The sequence below is a fragment of the Melospiza georgiana genome, chromosome 1, assembly GCF_028018845.1.
Source record: "Melospiza georgiana isolate bMelGeo1 chromosome 1, bMelGeo1.pri, whole genome shotgun sequence".
NCBI classification, from domain to species: Eukaryota; Metazoa; Chordata; class Aves; order Passeriformes; family Passerellidae; genus Melospiza; species Melospiza georgiana.
Genome location: NC_080430.1, coordinates 108,675,997 through 108,690,460, shown reverse-complemented (window position 1 = coordinate 108,690,460; position 14,464 = coordinate 108,675,997). Strand labels below are relative to the sequence as shown.

Genomic DNA, 14,464 nt, shown 5'->3' with positions numbered 1-14,464 from the left:
TTCCTTACACCAGGAATCTTCTTTTGTTTCAATTCATTTGTTTTAGAAGAAGCCTCACACTTTGTAGATAAATGACATTCATTGCTATGCATTATAGCAACAGTGTAAGGTGAAATCTGAATGCACTTGCCTAATTTTACATCCTGGAATTGCTCAATGCTATTGGGAGATTGTTTATAAAAAACCTCTTCACTTATGATATAAAATAATGAAAAGCTTGTTCTTTGTCTAATATTTCAGTGTTTGTCCAAGCAAACAAGTTGCAGCAGCATATTTTCTCAGCCCATGGACAAGAGGACAAGATCTATGACTGCACACAGTGTCCACAGAAGTTCTTCTTCCAAACAGAGCTGCAGGTACTACATTTGTTACCTGAGGGTTATAAAGGCATTATGTATTTCATAGCTGAGTTCAACGTTGTACTTGCCATGACCTCCTCTGATTCTTGCTTATCATCAGGATGGGAATTAGAGAAGGTCAAGAGAAATTGCAGGTGATTCAACCCATGCTGCTTCAAAAAGATGCTGGCAGAAAGCCACCTGGTACAGAGTTGAATTTCAGGATTCTTGCACTGTAGGTTCTTGCAGCTCAAGGGATTCTCTATGAGAGAGAAATGGGCACCCTGTTTTTCTACTTGATAGCCATAAAACATTTAGTAAACCAGTGAAATGGAAAATAAATGTATTCTTTTGTCTTTAAATGTGAAAAGCACTACACACCTGAAGTAGGAGTGTAGTGATGGCAGAGAGGGGAAGTAGAAAGAATTTCTCTTTTGATTTGGTGGGGAATAAAAAAAGAGGCCAAATGAATGTCTTTTTGTGGGCTGTCAGAGTTGTAATGATGCTGTTTATTAATGGTAAACAAAAGGAGAGAGAGAAAGAAAGAGAGAAAGAGAGAAAGAGAGAAAGAGAGAGAGAGAGAGAGAGAGAGAGAGAGAGAGAAGAAAGAAAGAAAGAAAGAAAGAAAGAAAGAAAGAAAGAAAGAAAGAAAGAAAGAAAGAAAGAAAGAAAGAAAGAAAGAAAGAAAGAAAGAAAGAAAGAAAGAAAGAAAGAAAGAAAGAAAGAAAGAAAGAAAGAAAGAAAGAAAGAAAGAAAGAAAGAAAGAAAGAAAGAAAGAAAGAGAAAGGAAAAGGAGGGGCAGGTAGGCAAAAGTCAGTTATGAAAATAAAGAAACAGGAACATAAGATAAAAATTACTTTTAACAGTAGAATTAGGACTGGATTTTGAAAAGCAAAATAGATAACTGATTTAGGAAGATGTAAAGCACACAGTGTAATTATGATTTGTACAATCACCTCCTAACAAGTCTATCCCATCTAAAATACACTTCCATTTCAAAATACAGAGTTTCCCAAGCAACTGCCTTCATTTTTTTTGTTGTAATAAACAAATGACATGTTTTTCCACTCAAAGTTTATTCCTGCCCAAGACTAAGAAAAAGATTTTGCTCTTTCCATCTAAGCCTCATTCATTGAAACTTCAACATAACTGAAGCACCTGGTTTTCTAGTGAAGGGCACAAAAGGGTGTCACTACAGAGAGAAACTCTGCTCTACACGGGCTAGATGGCTAGTTTGTTGGTAGTGCCATGCTGCAGAAGGCTCCTACTAGACTCCATCTCAGCATCCTTAGTGGCAGCCTCCCTCTGTCTTATCTACACTTGCAATAAGGAATATTATACACTTAATTCATTAGGTTTATTATAATTTTAATTAATTTGGATAGCCCTACCTCAGTGGAGAATGCATTATGTTTAAACAAATAAAGTGCCATCATGCCATTTGCATTTATATTTTGGGATCTCTGTCTTTCTGCTCTTACCTCCAGTTACCTACCCAGGCTGCTGAAAGGGCAGCTAAGCACTCTGGCACAGCAGTAGGTACTGAGTTTTGGGGTCAGCTTTTGCTGAAAATGTATTGATTTCCAGCCCACTCCCACTTAAAACCTATTCTAGGAGGCATGGCTTTGTTCGGGCTATCTACCGCCTAAAGCAGTGGAATCTTTGGCAACTGTCGTCCAGGTTATGGTTTTCCATCCTTTCACATTGCCTTGGTTTGTGTTGGGGATTGCAGCATAGCTGTATGTTTATTCTATCAAGGGAAGTTCCTTACTTTTTAAATTAAATGTGCATCTGATGTTTTTCTCCCATGCAAGGGCATGCTGATCATGTCAGATTAGAAGGTTGTAGGGAAGGCAGGGTGGAAACATGTATAAAGTAGAGCAGGGCAGAACGCAGTAGCATAGAAGTCCTATCCACATGTATGGTTCAGCTGATAATTAAAGGGAATTAATTCAAGTAAACAGAAAATATATGAGTTATAATGGTACTTAATTTGGTGTTTGGCCAAATGTGATACTTCACTTAGCATTTTCAGGCTCCTGTTCAGAAATAGGAGCCTATAGGAACGTAAGAATCCCCTCACATTATGTTCATCTCACCTTGTCAATACAAAAATCAAGTAAGACTCCCTTTAGAAGTTTCCATTATTTCACTCCAGGCACTTGCTAGGAATGCAGCACAATCCCACGGGACCGCATTCCGGTGAGAACAGAGAACAAATGACCAGTCCTGAAAATCAAACCTTCAATGTTTTGCTCAACCTTCAAGTTGAAATAATGAAATTTTACAGGAATTTGCTCTTTGTTTTAAGATCCTTTTGACACTTCCTTTGTGCTCCATACACAGCTTTTAAATGCCTTTGTGCTCAATAGCTGCACAACCAGCTTTAAACTTTTTTGGATACTACCTGCATATGGAGGAGCAAATGAAAACCTTCTGTAACAGTTAGAAGTTTATGCTTTAAGAGTGTTTCAAGTTGTGAATTTTAGTACTTACATGTTTAAAAGGCTATGTGGTGTATTTATACTTCTGAAATGGAGTTGAAAAAGTGTGTCCCTAAAAGTGTTTATTCTTTAAAATAGAAAGCTTTTATTAAGACATACTTAACACAATAAGGGCTTGTACAAACAAGGAAGCTGAAAGGTAGATGCATTTATAGGGTGCCTAGATTTCCCTCAAAAGATTAAAACCTTCTAATAGAAAACCTGGACCATTTAGTTCTCTATAGAGGATGGATATAACTAAAACAGTGTTCTCCATTCATTATCTATAATACTGAATTTTTAATTGATAAGGAAGTAAAGAAACTTATCACTAGTTTATTATTGAATTTTCATTAAATTAAGAGAAAGGAATTTGTACCTATTAGGACTTCTTTTTCCTGCACACATGCTCTTTCCAATGCCTGCTCCTTTTTGCCTTAGTCTTATTGGACAAAGGCTTAGATGTTTGCTCTGGTGTTTGTGCCTCTCTTGTCTCTGATAAGGAGTAACTATCTCTTTCCTATTTCCAGTGCTAGTATTAATTCCACAGAATCAGAATGATTTGGGTTGGAAGGGACATTAAAGATCATCTGGTTCCAACCCCCTGCCATGGGCAGGGACAGCTTCCACAAGACCAGGTTGCTCAAAGCCCCATCCAACCTGGCTATGAACACAACATATTGTGGCCTTTGTGGGGAGGAATGAGGTACCCTTGTGGGGTGTTAACCAAAGTGAATGAATCAATTCACTTTAGTTTTATGCAGATGTTGTTGGATCACAGAGGTACTGATATCCAATAGAACTGATGAATAATTGTACATTTTTTTCAGTGTATTATCAGTGATGATAGTTAGTTTTCAATATGATGCTAGCCAAGATTACATGATCTCAGCACCATTTTGCCCAGAACAAAAATGATATCTCTTTTTGGTGAATTAGGACATTTCCTTAACTTCTTGTGACTAATAATTAGTTGCCCCTGGGGTAGTTAAGTGTCCCCACTTTAGAAACATGAAAACTAGGGCAAGAAATAATTGGATCAGCAGTTGCTTCTCATCCTGTTCAAAAGGGACCTGGCCTCAGTGATTCACGCCCTTGCTGCTTCCCATCTGGACTCCATCAGCACAGAATACCTGGGCATGGAGCCATCAGCCTGTAGGACGTTCCAGCTAATACAGAGAGCTGCAGCACTGGCCCTCAGTAGCAAAGGAGACCAGGAGCATATTCAATCAGCTCTCTAGCTGTCTATACTGCCTTCCTACATGTTTGTCCAGTTGTGTTCTAAAACTCAGTCCTTAATTTTCTTGGTGGACTGGGTCAAGCACATCTCAGACATGACCTGAGAAGTTCTTCCCATTTGGAAACAATGTGGTAGTTGACAAAAGTTCTGCTTTGTGAGCGTTTCTATCAAAGAGCTGGAGTTTTTTCCTCAGAAGCTAGAACTTCCTCACAGACTGGCCTGTGAGAGCATGGAACAGACTTCCACAGCAGGTAAGTACTATGAGAGATGTCCTCAACTTCAGCTTCTGAGAGCAGGATGCACCTACATGTGCCAAAGGCTCCCTTCTCTCATACAAACATATACCTGTATGCAGATTTCTAAACCTTCCCCAAAATCCCAACCCACAGCAACAGAGCTCTACCAAAACAAAATACACAGCTCCTTCCCCAGGGAAAGGATGAAAGAAAGAATGAAGCACTCATAGCAGATGTTACTCGTGTCGCTTCAAACAGCAGGAGAACATTCTTAGCTCCCAGTACAAGCTGCTGAAATAAAGCAGGACAGGGGCAGTATAGAAGAATCTATGGAAGTTTTATGTAGCTTAATGTGAGTCCTTCTCTGGATTTCCAGTTTTACCATTTTCTTGTTCCAAGGTTAGCTCTGTTAAAACTAATCTTCTAGTTTCTTCCTCACTTCTTTAAGGGTTAAACTTTCCAAAGATCTCAGCATTGAAAAATGCTCCCAAAAATTCAACATTTTAAAGCAGCCTTTAAAATACCATTGACCTGAGCTGGCGCAGAACTAAGCAAGCTCTAGGCTATTTCAAGAACTAAAGGCTTGACTGAGACCTTTAGTGGAGACAGTGGCAGAGCTGGGATTCAAACACTATGTTCTCTCATTTGGGGGTCAGCTAGAGAAAACTGCTAATTAACCTGGGCTGGGGTTGTCTCCTTGTGGCAGAGGCCTTCTGGGGCCAGCTGGGAAAGAGGCTGGTGTAGGAATAGCATCAGCCATAGCAGCAGTGGCACAGCTACCTCCATCTAGGATTGTTTTGCCAAGGCCCCCAAAGTAGTTGAGTCTGTGTACCATGTAGGTCCCAACAGCAGGGGAGACCGTGAATAATTTATGCTCTTTACACAAAAACAGGCACAAAACTTTTAAACCTGCAGGATGTTTTCTTCACGCAGAAAAGGCCTCAAAACATTTTTTAAGAGAAATTGGAGATTAGTTTTGGCATTTCTAGGTCCCCAAGCTCTTAGGGTGAGGAGTGGAACATAGATGCTGGCTTTCTAGGCCCCAAAGGCCAGGAGCCAGCAGGGAATAACTTTGTCAGCTCTTCTTAAAAAGAAGCCTACCTGGAATCCAATTAACAGTCAAAGCTTTAGGCCAGCATTTTCAAACTCAGTGGCCTATTTCTGAGAGGGTGCTGAGCACCTCCAGGTGCAGATAAGGCCAGGGCAAGATGCTGGTGCTGAGTACATCAGGAAATCAGGTCAAAAATGCCTGAAGTTAGGAACCTCGATAAAAGCATAGGTGCTGAGCAGCCACAGCCTCGTTTAAAGCTTCAACAAAACACTTTTGATGCCTAAATACAGGCATCACATTCATTAATGTTGGCCCTAGTCCTTAGCAGGCAGTCAGGTTGCTGTTCTCAGAGCAAATGCCTAGGAGTCAGAAGAACTGAATTCATTTGTAAGGTCAGGTGCTAACTTGCTCCACATAACCATGCATGCTCTCCATCTTGTGAGTGAGGATGATGATAATAATATGTGTTCCAGAGATACTAGCTTTGTAATTAATGTTTGTGTTTTAGGGGACTAGGCTGAGCTGCATGCATTGCAAGTTTGCTTTTTTTCCTGGGCCCTTACTGTGCATTCTGTTTCAGCTAGATATGTGTGCATCAGTATGTGAACATCTTTCCATGTCTTTCAAGATTTAAAAAATTCAGACTTGTGTTCCTGAGATTTGAGACTTTTTCCCCCTAGAAGGGAGAATTATTTTCTTTGCAAATTTTCTCAAAAAGGCAATCAAGAGAAGCACAGTGGAGGCACTCATGCATTAGCTCTTTAAGGACATACCTTCTAAGTGTTTCCCCTGCAAGTCTTTTGCTTCAATGTCAAACAAAGTTTAAAAACAAAAAGAAATTCTTTGAATTCCCTTCCAGTGCCCCTTCCCTCCTGGGGACTGAGGGGTGTTATGGCCACATTAGGTTTTCATGCGGTAATTCTTTTCTAAATAAGAAATTTCCAGGTTTGGAGCTTGTGAGTTCACCCGCCTTTGATTGGCCTATTCAAATGTAAACATTCCCTGTGGGTACTTCATTAGTTCATGAATATTTATAGCACACTGCAAAGCCCACCAAGCCCAAAGAGCCAGAATTTTTCAGGGACCATTTTGATTTCACTAAATAGTGCTTGTCAAAGATGAGCTTAATATTAATGTGTCTTATTTGTCTTCACATACTTCGTATATGAGTAACTCTGCATACCACAGTCAGCCTGTGAAATTTTCTATAGTCTTTCCTGTAAATAAGGAGGAAACAATGTGTTCACAACATCCCTTATACATTCTCTGTGAGAACATTCCTTAAATTTCTGAAGCAATTGAACCACAATTATGGGTTTGTTTTTTCAGATGCTTGAGTAATATTATTGATTAAAATACAGAATTAATTGGCAAATTACAGCACTTAAGTGATGGATATTACATTTATATTCACATTTTAATCTTGAAAAGAAATTCAGACTTAAAGAACAATAAAATGGCAAAGAACTGAAAACTAAATATACTCTCCTAGGTGACATTCATAAAGTACCTGTTCAAAAATAAGCAAAAATTTATATTCCTTATCTTTTTAGGGGACAGAGTCATACCCAAAAGCATGTGTGGTTGAATATATGTCCCTGTTTTGCCTACTTCTTCCTGTTTATATGCTTGTATGGCAGGATTCTTTCTGTAAAATATAAGTACCTACTAAAAAAAAATAACCCATGCATCTGTTCTCCAAATTGACTCATATGGTCTATATTAAATAGATTCTGCAGAATCAGGTAATATAGTACCTAATAGTTTGTAATCCTTATGACTGCAAATCCTTATGACATACAAAAATGTTAAATGAAATTCATGGTTTCCAGTCTGAAAGCAGCAAATGTTGTCTCTGAAACATATCAGTGATGTTACATGTCAACATTAAAATCATAATTTCTGAGGTTTTTTAGCAAATAGAACAGTGAGGTGTGCAAGATTTCAGCCTAAAGAAGTAAATCAAAAGTGGCTGCAGAAAGAAAAAGGCACAGAAATGCAGAAGAAGAATGGAACAAAAAGCAGAGGAGTAGAAGAGAAGCAGAGAGGAGATTATGGGACAAAGAAAGAAACAAGATAGAAATGATAGTGGTTGGGAAAGCAAACATTTTTTCTTCTGAGTGATGCTGGTAATAATGATAAGGCACTAGTAAAAATGAATCATGGTAATAATAAGGGGAAGTTCAGTTATTACTTAAAGGCCAGTTTCTGCCCTCAGTCCTTACAGAAACCTCAGCGAACATCAGAGTCCTGTCATAGACTGAGGACAGGGAAAGCAGTAAATGTATTCCCTGACCCACAGATAATCATTAGAAATGGAATTCTGCCCTTTGCAGAAAATGAGGTTTTATCATCTGTGCCCTGAATGTTTCAGCCTACACCTTGCCATTAGTCAGATCAGTTGGCACATACACCTGGAGTAAGCAGAAGAAATAAGCACTCTATTTGCATGTGAATAATTTCCCTGGTAGATCAGTTCAGTTTGTTAATTGTCCATCCATTAATTTCTTGCTAATGTAGTTGATATCGATGACTGATTTTCTGTGCTAAACAGGAAGCACCACTTCTTCATTCTAGGACACATTCCTTCCTACAACTGCCCTGCTGTTAGCTACCAGTAGCTGCCATTATATTATCTTTCATCTGGCCCAGAGCTGACAACAGATGGCCATCTCCGGGACTGCCATCAGTGTGACTTTATGAAGCATCCAGCTATGGTGTATTGAGGAGCTTCATGGCCAGTTCTGCAAATCTGATTTCCCTTCCCCCTACCCTGCTGCTGGCCCCCCTCACTCCATCTCCATGAATAAGCTCCTTATTCCTGGCTCCACTCTCCACTGGTCCTGTCATTTCCCAACGAGTGGTGGCACACGGTTATCACTGGACATTTGCAGCCCGAGGTCTGCCCCCACTTCCCTCTGCAGTGCTGGCACAAGGTTGTTGTTGCTCCCATCATCCTCATTCCTCCATGTTTTTGGAGTACCAAAGCATAGGCACAGGGGTTTGGTAGAAGCAAAACTGCTACCTCTTAAGATCTGTAGTTCAAACCCTACCTTCTTCCACCACAGAGCACCTCCTCAAGCTTCAGGGGTTTTTGTTTTTTTTTTTTTAAGTTCTACAAGACATGCTGCTAAACCAACATTGAGTATATTAAGTGTGAAAGAAGCTAAAAATATCGATTAGAGACCTAAAGTGGAGAAAAGTGTAAAATTCACTAGCATCCTGATTCCATTGACATGTTAGATCACTTGGAAAAGCTCTTTCAACTGTGTGGCAGCTGTGCATTTTGGAGAAAGATATATTGTTTGCTCTTGACAGAGTTTTCTAAAGCAAGGTACCTCCAGAGCCAACCCCTATTTTACAAGAAATTCACATTTGTGTCCTTTATTGTGATATTTGCAGCAAGTCTACAGCTAGTGAGAGTCTCTGCCCTCAAGCTATAAAGGAGTAAGGCTCCATTGTTGGAGAGAGAGCAGCCGCCTGTGAAAGGCTGAGATGCGGTAGGCAAGATGAATACTGCTTAAAAGCAATGCTTTGCCATGCTGTCATTTAGAACAGGAACACTGAGGATTTAAACAAAAGTGAAAGGCATGGTAAATGAATCTTTTTAAACTGGTCAAATTTTCAGCTGCCAGAAATAACAAGTTTTCTCCATTGATAGGTTCATTGAGTAGGAGGAAAGTTGGGAGGGGATGAATTCCCCTAGGGAGGAGGTGCAGATAGTTTGGGAAAACAAGGTGTGGTCAGTGATTCATAAAGAGACACTCCAGTAAACAGCAAACTTGGCTCAAAAGTAGTGCTTTTTCTTTTTCTTTTTCTTTTTCTTTTTTTTCCTGCCTTTTGCCTTTTTTTTTTTTTTTTTCTCTTTACTTTGCTTTTGCCTTTTTTTTTTTTTTTTTTTTTTTTTTAAAGACTGGTGCAGAGTGGCTACGCAACTGGAAGTGCAAAAAATGTGTATGTCCCCCACCCAGAAGGAGCAGCTTTTAGGTTTAGCATTTCTACCTGTTATTGGAGTTGGTATTGCCATGCTTTGATCACTCCAAGGCGTAAACATTTTGGATGGGAAAAGAGTGTAATTTTGCATGCTCCTGTGATTTTTTTGTTTTTTTAAGTTGAGCTTCTTTTCTGTTCAAAGCTGAAATTGAGTGTCCTCCACCCTGTTAACAAAGGAAGAGAGAAAGACATGATTCAGTTCTCATGAACCAATACTGCTGAGTTGCACACATTTCTACGCGCAGCTTTAGTTGTTTTTCTGTGTTGTTATAGCCTCGTTTTGCGGGAGAATCGCTAGGCACAGTCACGGATCATGGGTGTGTAAGTTTGCTCGGGGATACGCTGTGTCAGTGAATCCTCTGCCTCCCCCCACACTTCCTGTGTGTGTAGATGTGTGCTGTGTAAGATAAAGAACCTGTGATATTGTTAAATATTAGTGGTGCATTTTGCTTGGCTTCGCATTTGTAAAGGTGAAAGGTGATTGTGCAGGAAAATGGAACAGTATATCTGCTGTGAGACAGGCACTAAGAACTCACTCCCATGCTCAGTTATAATTCATGACTGTACTGGTGGGAAGCCCTTATCCCTCTGTGGAGTTAATGCATCTCTACTGTAACCTGCTGAGAGCACCCTGTGTCCCCTCCCACCATCTGTGCATTCACTGGCGTGCTTTCTCTCTCCCCTTTTGCTGTGAGATCTCTTGGTGTTAAAACTGTCACACTGCTAGTGCCTGGTAAAGGTGGCTTTATGATGTGTATTAATGCTGAATTGTCATTTAAGGGTGAGGAGGCAGGTAAAGGATATGTTACCATTTGTTTTAAGCTCTTGTTAGAAAATGCTGGGGAGCAAATAGACAGAAAGGTAGATTTTTCACTTCAAACAACAAACAGCTTTGAACAGTACAGAGAAATTGTCGCAGCTCAGGGTAAGAGCTGTTGATGGCAAATGCGTATTTCTTCCCAATCTAAGCATATTTAACTGTTTCTTGGTACAGTGGATCTCTGTCTCTCCATGTCAAGATCTAAACCAACCACATTGTAAATTGAATAATATGTTATTTACCCATCAGCTGAATTTTATTTTCTTGAAATTGATTTACTCATTTAGCTGAAAAGCCCTCTTGCAGGCTGCAAGTTGCTTCTTTGCTACCTGAGAGTTGAAATTCATTTGACCAAGTGCTGTGAGCTAGTACAGTCTTAACTAAACAGGTAGTGTATGAAGATTTTTTATTATTATTATTGCTGTAAGGCACTGTCAGAGGACTGGTGAGGCTGTCTAGCTTTGAAAGAATTGCACTCAGCTCACAGAGATTTAGATGATGCTTTATCAACCTGGCACTTTACCACAACATTAAACTCAGAATATGGTTAAAAGACCATGTACTTAACTGTCACGGCAATATTAATTTGCAGTGTTTCACTGGATGTAATCTCATGTAGTCTGTTGTTTGTATTCCTTTAAAACTTATAAATCAAATCCAGACCTGGAATACCAGTGTATGAACTTAACAGATGTGCTGCCATAAGGGACCTGCTAGGTTATAAACCGCAGAAATGATCTTTTTCTATTTCAGATTTCTGGCTTATTCCAGGGAGATTTAGTAGTCACAGAGGTAAGGTGGAAGGTCACGTGCTAGGACGGTAGCACCCACCCGGTGCTTGACGTTGGGTGCAATTGTCAGGAAATCCACCTCTAATCATTTTATTATTCAGTTGTAGCATCCAGCAAAGCTCCTGAGCGAAAGTAGGGCAAGAATGACTTCAGTAGCTCTGTGTCCAGGTTTTCTTAGGTGAAAGATCACTTTGAGATGACACAGCTGAGTAGTCAGGCTGAAATCCTAGTTGGTATTTTATTAATTTTGCACCAAGATAAATCTTGAAATTCTGACAAACTCCATGACAGGTGAAATTCCTTCTTGCAGAATCTGCTCAGCAAGAGGCTGCTCATTTCGTTCTGTTCAGAGGCAGGCAACAGGAGGGCAGCTTTATAATCAGCCCTCAAAGGAGCCCTGGCCGCCCCAGAGCCTTGGACTGATTGAATAACTCCTGGGCCTCTTCCCCTAGGCCTCCATCAGCAGGGGTCCTGTGGAAAGCAATCTCCCGCAGACTGGCACTGAAGTGAGCTTTAAACTACTATTTTCTGCTCTCCAGAGGAGCCTGGAGTACTAAAAGATAGATGGACTGCAGATATTTTATGAGAAACTGTCAGAAGAAGAGCAGAGTAAATGTTTTTTTCCCTCCTTCGAGTCACACGCTGCATCACTGTAGAATTTTTCCCAGAATCTTTTACACTGAAAGTTGGAAATTAATTGGTCGCTAACCTTAATTTCCCCCCTCCCTCTTATTTTTCTTTTTTTCCCTTCCCTCTTTTTCTTCTTCTCTTTTTTTTTCCCCCTTAAATATTCACTCGGAGGCCCTTTGCTTAACCACAGTTGCAGAAAATCAGTACCATTTGCACTGAAATATTTATAATGACAGAATGAAAAATTGGATTCATTTTCTGGCCTGTAGCCGAACAGTCTGCAACTTTGCACAGCATTGTTTAGCATCTCTCATTCCTTCCTTTCATTGGGGTCCTTTTCAGACACACACACACACTCACACACACGCGCGCGTGCTGCCCATGTTTCAGAGGAATGTTTAGCAAAACACAGAGCCATTTTTAATCTCAGCCTTGAGAAAACAACTTGTCTCTACCCTTGCCACCATCTGGGGTGGGGGGTGAAGCAAAGGGGGAGGTCCCTGGGAAGCGTGCAGAATTCCTCTTACAGGAGAGGTTATGGAGAGTGACATGCAGTAATCTGTCCTCTACATCGAAGCAGTGTATGGCTAGCATTCTGCATCTTGCTTTGGTGTGTTGCAGGTTAGGCAGGGTGGGCTCAGTATCAGGCTGGATAGCAGGATCTTTCCAGAAAACCCTGTTCTGCCACCAATTCCCTCCATGGCCTTGAGAAACTCGTTTGCCCACAAAGGAAGAGGTTGTCAAAAGCTCCCTTTTGTGCCTGAGCAGAGACTGTAAAAATGCCCTGTGCTTCTTTGCACCTCCAGAAAACAGAAGATGCTGGAACTGTACATATTTACTTCCCTTGAAGCAATGGTGTGAAGGTGAAGTGGTTGATGTTTGCAAAGAGCTTTGAAAATGAAAGTGCAGATCCTCAGGCTCCAATTTGCATCCCCTGCCAGTATAAAAGGTACCTTAGTCAGACAGCCAAGGAATCCCTCAGTACACAGCAAATCCTGTTTATTTTGCAGGCTGGTTCTGTATCACTCCCTTTTGGTCCTCACAGGCATGTCTCAGACTCCAATGAATTCCAGGGATTTTTAATTGGTATAACAATCCCATGGGGCTATTATGAGCTGGCATAAGTTTGGGCAGTGTTAGGAATGCTTTAACATGCACTGAGGACTATGGTAGCCCATGATTTAAATGGTTAGGTCACATGGATTTACAATAATATAAAGTGAACACATAGGAATTAATCTGAAAATGCACACAATTTAGCAGAGAATTGTAAGTCTCTACAGATGTCAGAGTCTTGTGCAGAACTTAATAGGGAAATATATCTGTGAAAAGAGGTATTTCAAAAACCCGTAGAAATTACTCTCCGGTGAGTTTGTAGATTGCCTCGACAATGCAGTTGTTTCTGGAAAAACAAGACCTGTGGCCAAAATCTTAATTTCTAATGCCTAAAAAGAGGCTTCTTCAGACAATACTGGGTCCCCCAAGGAAGTGGGTTGGATGCAGGGATGGATTCTGCAAGGTGCTGAGAATCTCCTAAAAATGCAGGTGACAGAAATTGCCTGTCAAGGTCCAAAAATGTCACCTTGCTAACATCACCCATATCAAATTTATGACATAGCTCTATTGCTGACAGCAGGTGTCTGTGTATGCTACTAAATTCTGATCTTTCAATCCTACATCACTGATCTAGGCAGAAACTTTTTATTTCTTTGCTTTCTTCTGTAAAAGCTTCTTGATGATGGCTCCCCCTCGAAGCTCTCAGGAGCAGAGGCTGAGCAGGTGTGCCTAGAAGCTGTAGGAAGGGGTGGGCATCTGCTGCAGGCACCAGTACTGCTCAGCTAACGCGGCACAGCATTCCGTGGTTTGTGAGCAACACACAGTTCTTACCATTCAAAGTTTCCTAGGAACTTGCAGATTTGTCTTTTTTACCATGTTTCCCAAGATACTTTGACAGGTCAGCCTGAAGTGATGAGCATTCTGACACAAACTGCATCGTGTCTTAGAAATTTTGCCTGCAGTTGTTTTACTTTAGTATTGCTTTGATTTGAGAAGGAACTTTGTACAAAGTGATGTGGTTTCAGGATATAATAAAAAAAAATCCAATATGCATGTATTACAGACATTTCTGTAATTTCTTGTTTAGACCTTATTATTGCTTTCTGATTTTCTTTTTTCTTCATGTATATAAATGAAGTACAGTATAATTTTTGTCATTTTTATCACTGAGAATCAAAACTAATAGAGATGAGAAAGAATGTGAGCTTTAAATGCAAATATTAAATATGTTTTTAAACTGACAATTTGAAAGCAAATTGCCCTGACTATTTAATCACAGTTTAAAGAGGTCACAGACCCAGAGTAGGCTCTTTCAAATCCAGAAGTATTTCTCTGTTTGAGCTGACCAGGACACAAATATACAGGTGTGTATTATTCCTTAGAATGCTAAGATTTGTGGGGACAATAGACTACAGACCACAGTGAAATGGCAGTACAGATGGAATGGTGCAAAATTGTTACTGAACAACAGGGACTGTAAGAGTAGCCAACAAACAAATGTTTTATCTCACTGTTGAAGAGAGTACCTTTCTAAGAAAGCTGTTTTCTCTGCGGGCCTGAACTGCTGTGTGGGTTTTTGTTTGGAGTGCCAGTCTGTTTACTAAAGTTATTAGTTTATAAATTTTGCCATGGTAAAGTAACTGTGAGAGCTTTAAATTAGAATAAGTGCCACTTCTGTGTGGCAGGTTCCTTTGAGGGCTTATTAGAAAGCAAGCCTCCTGTTGCCTGCCCCTTTATGCATGGCACTATTGCTGTGGGTACTTGTTTTATAGCTAACTTTTGAATTTATGTAAGTGTACACTGTGGTATGATGAATTGCCCTCCAA

General features: G+C 40.2%; 1 protein-coding gene across 8 annotated transcripts in view; it reads left to right on the top strand.

Moving 5' to 3' along the window:
• ZNF521 (zinc finger protein 521) overlaps positions 1–14,464 on the top strand; it is a 230,996-nt gene that overhangs the window by 204,397 nt on the left and 12,135 nt on the right. For all 8 annotated transcript variants that reach the window (XM_058039287.1, XM_058039346.1, XM_058039336.1 and 5 more), the window contains one exon: positions 241–356. In XM_058039287.1, coding sequence (XP_057895270.1) covers positions 241–356 — 116 coding nt within the window. The remainder of the gene's footprint in view (positions 1–240; positions 357–14,464) is intronic.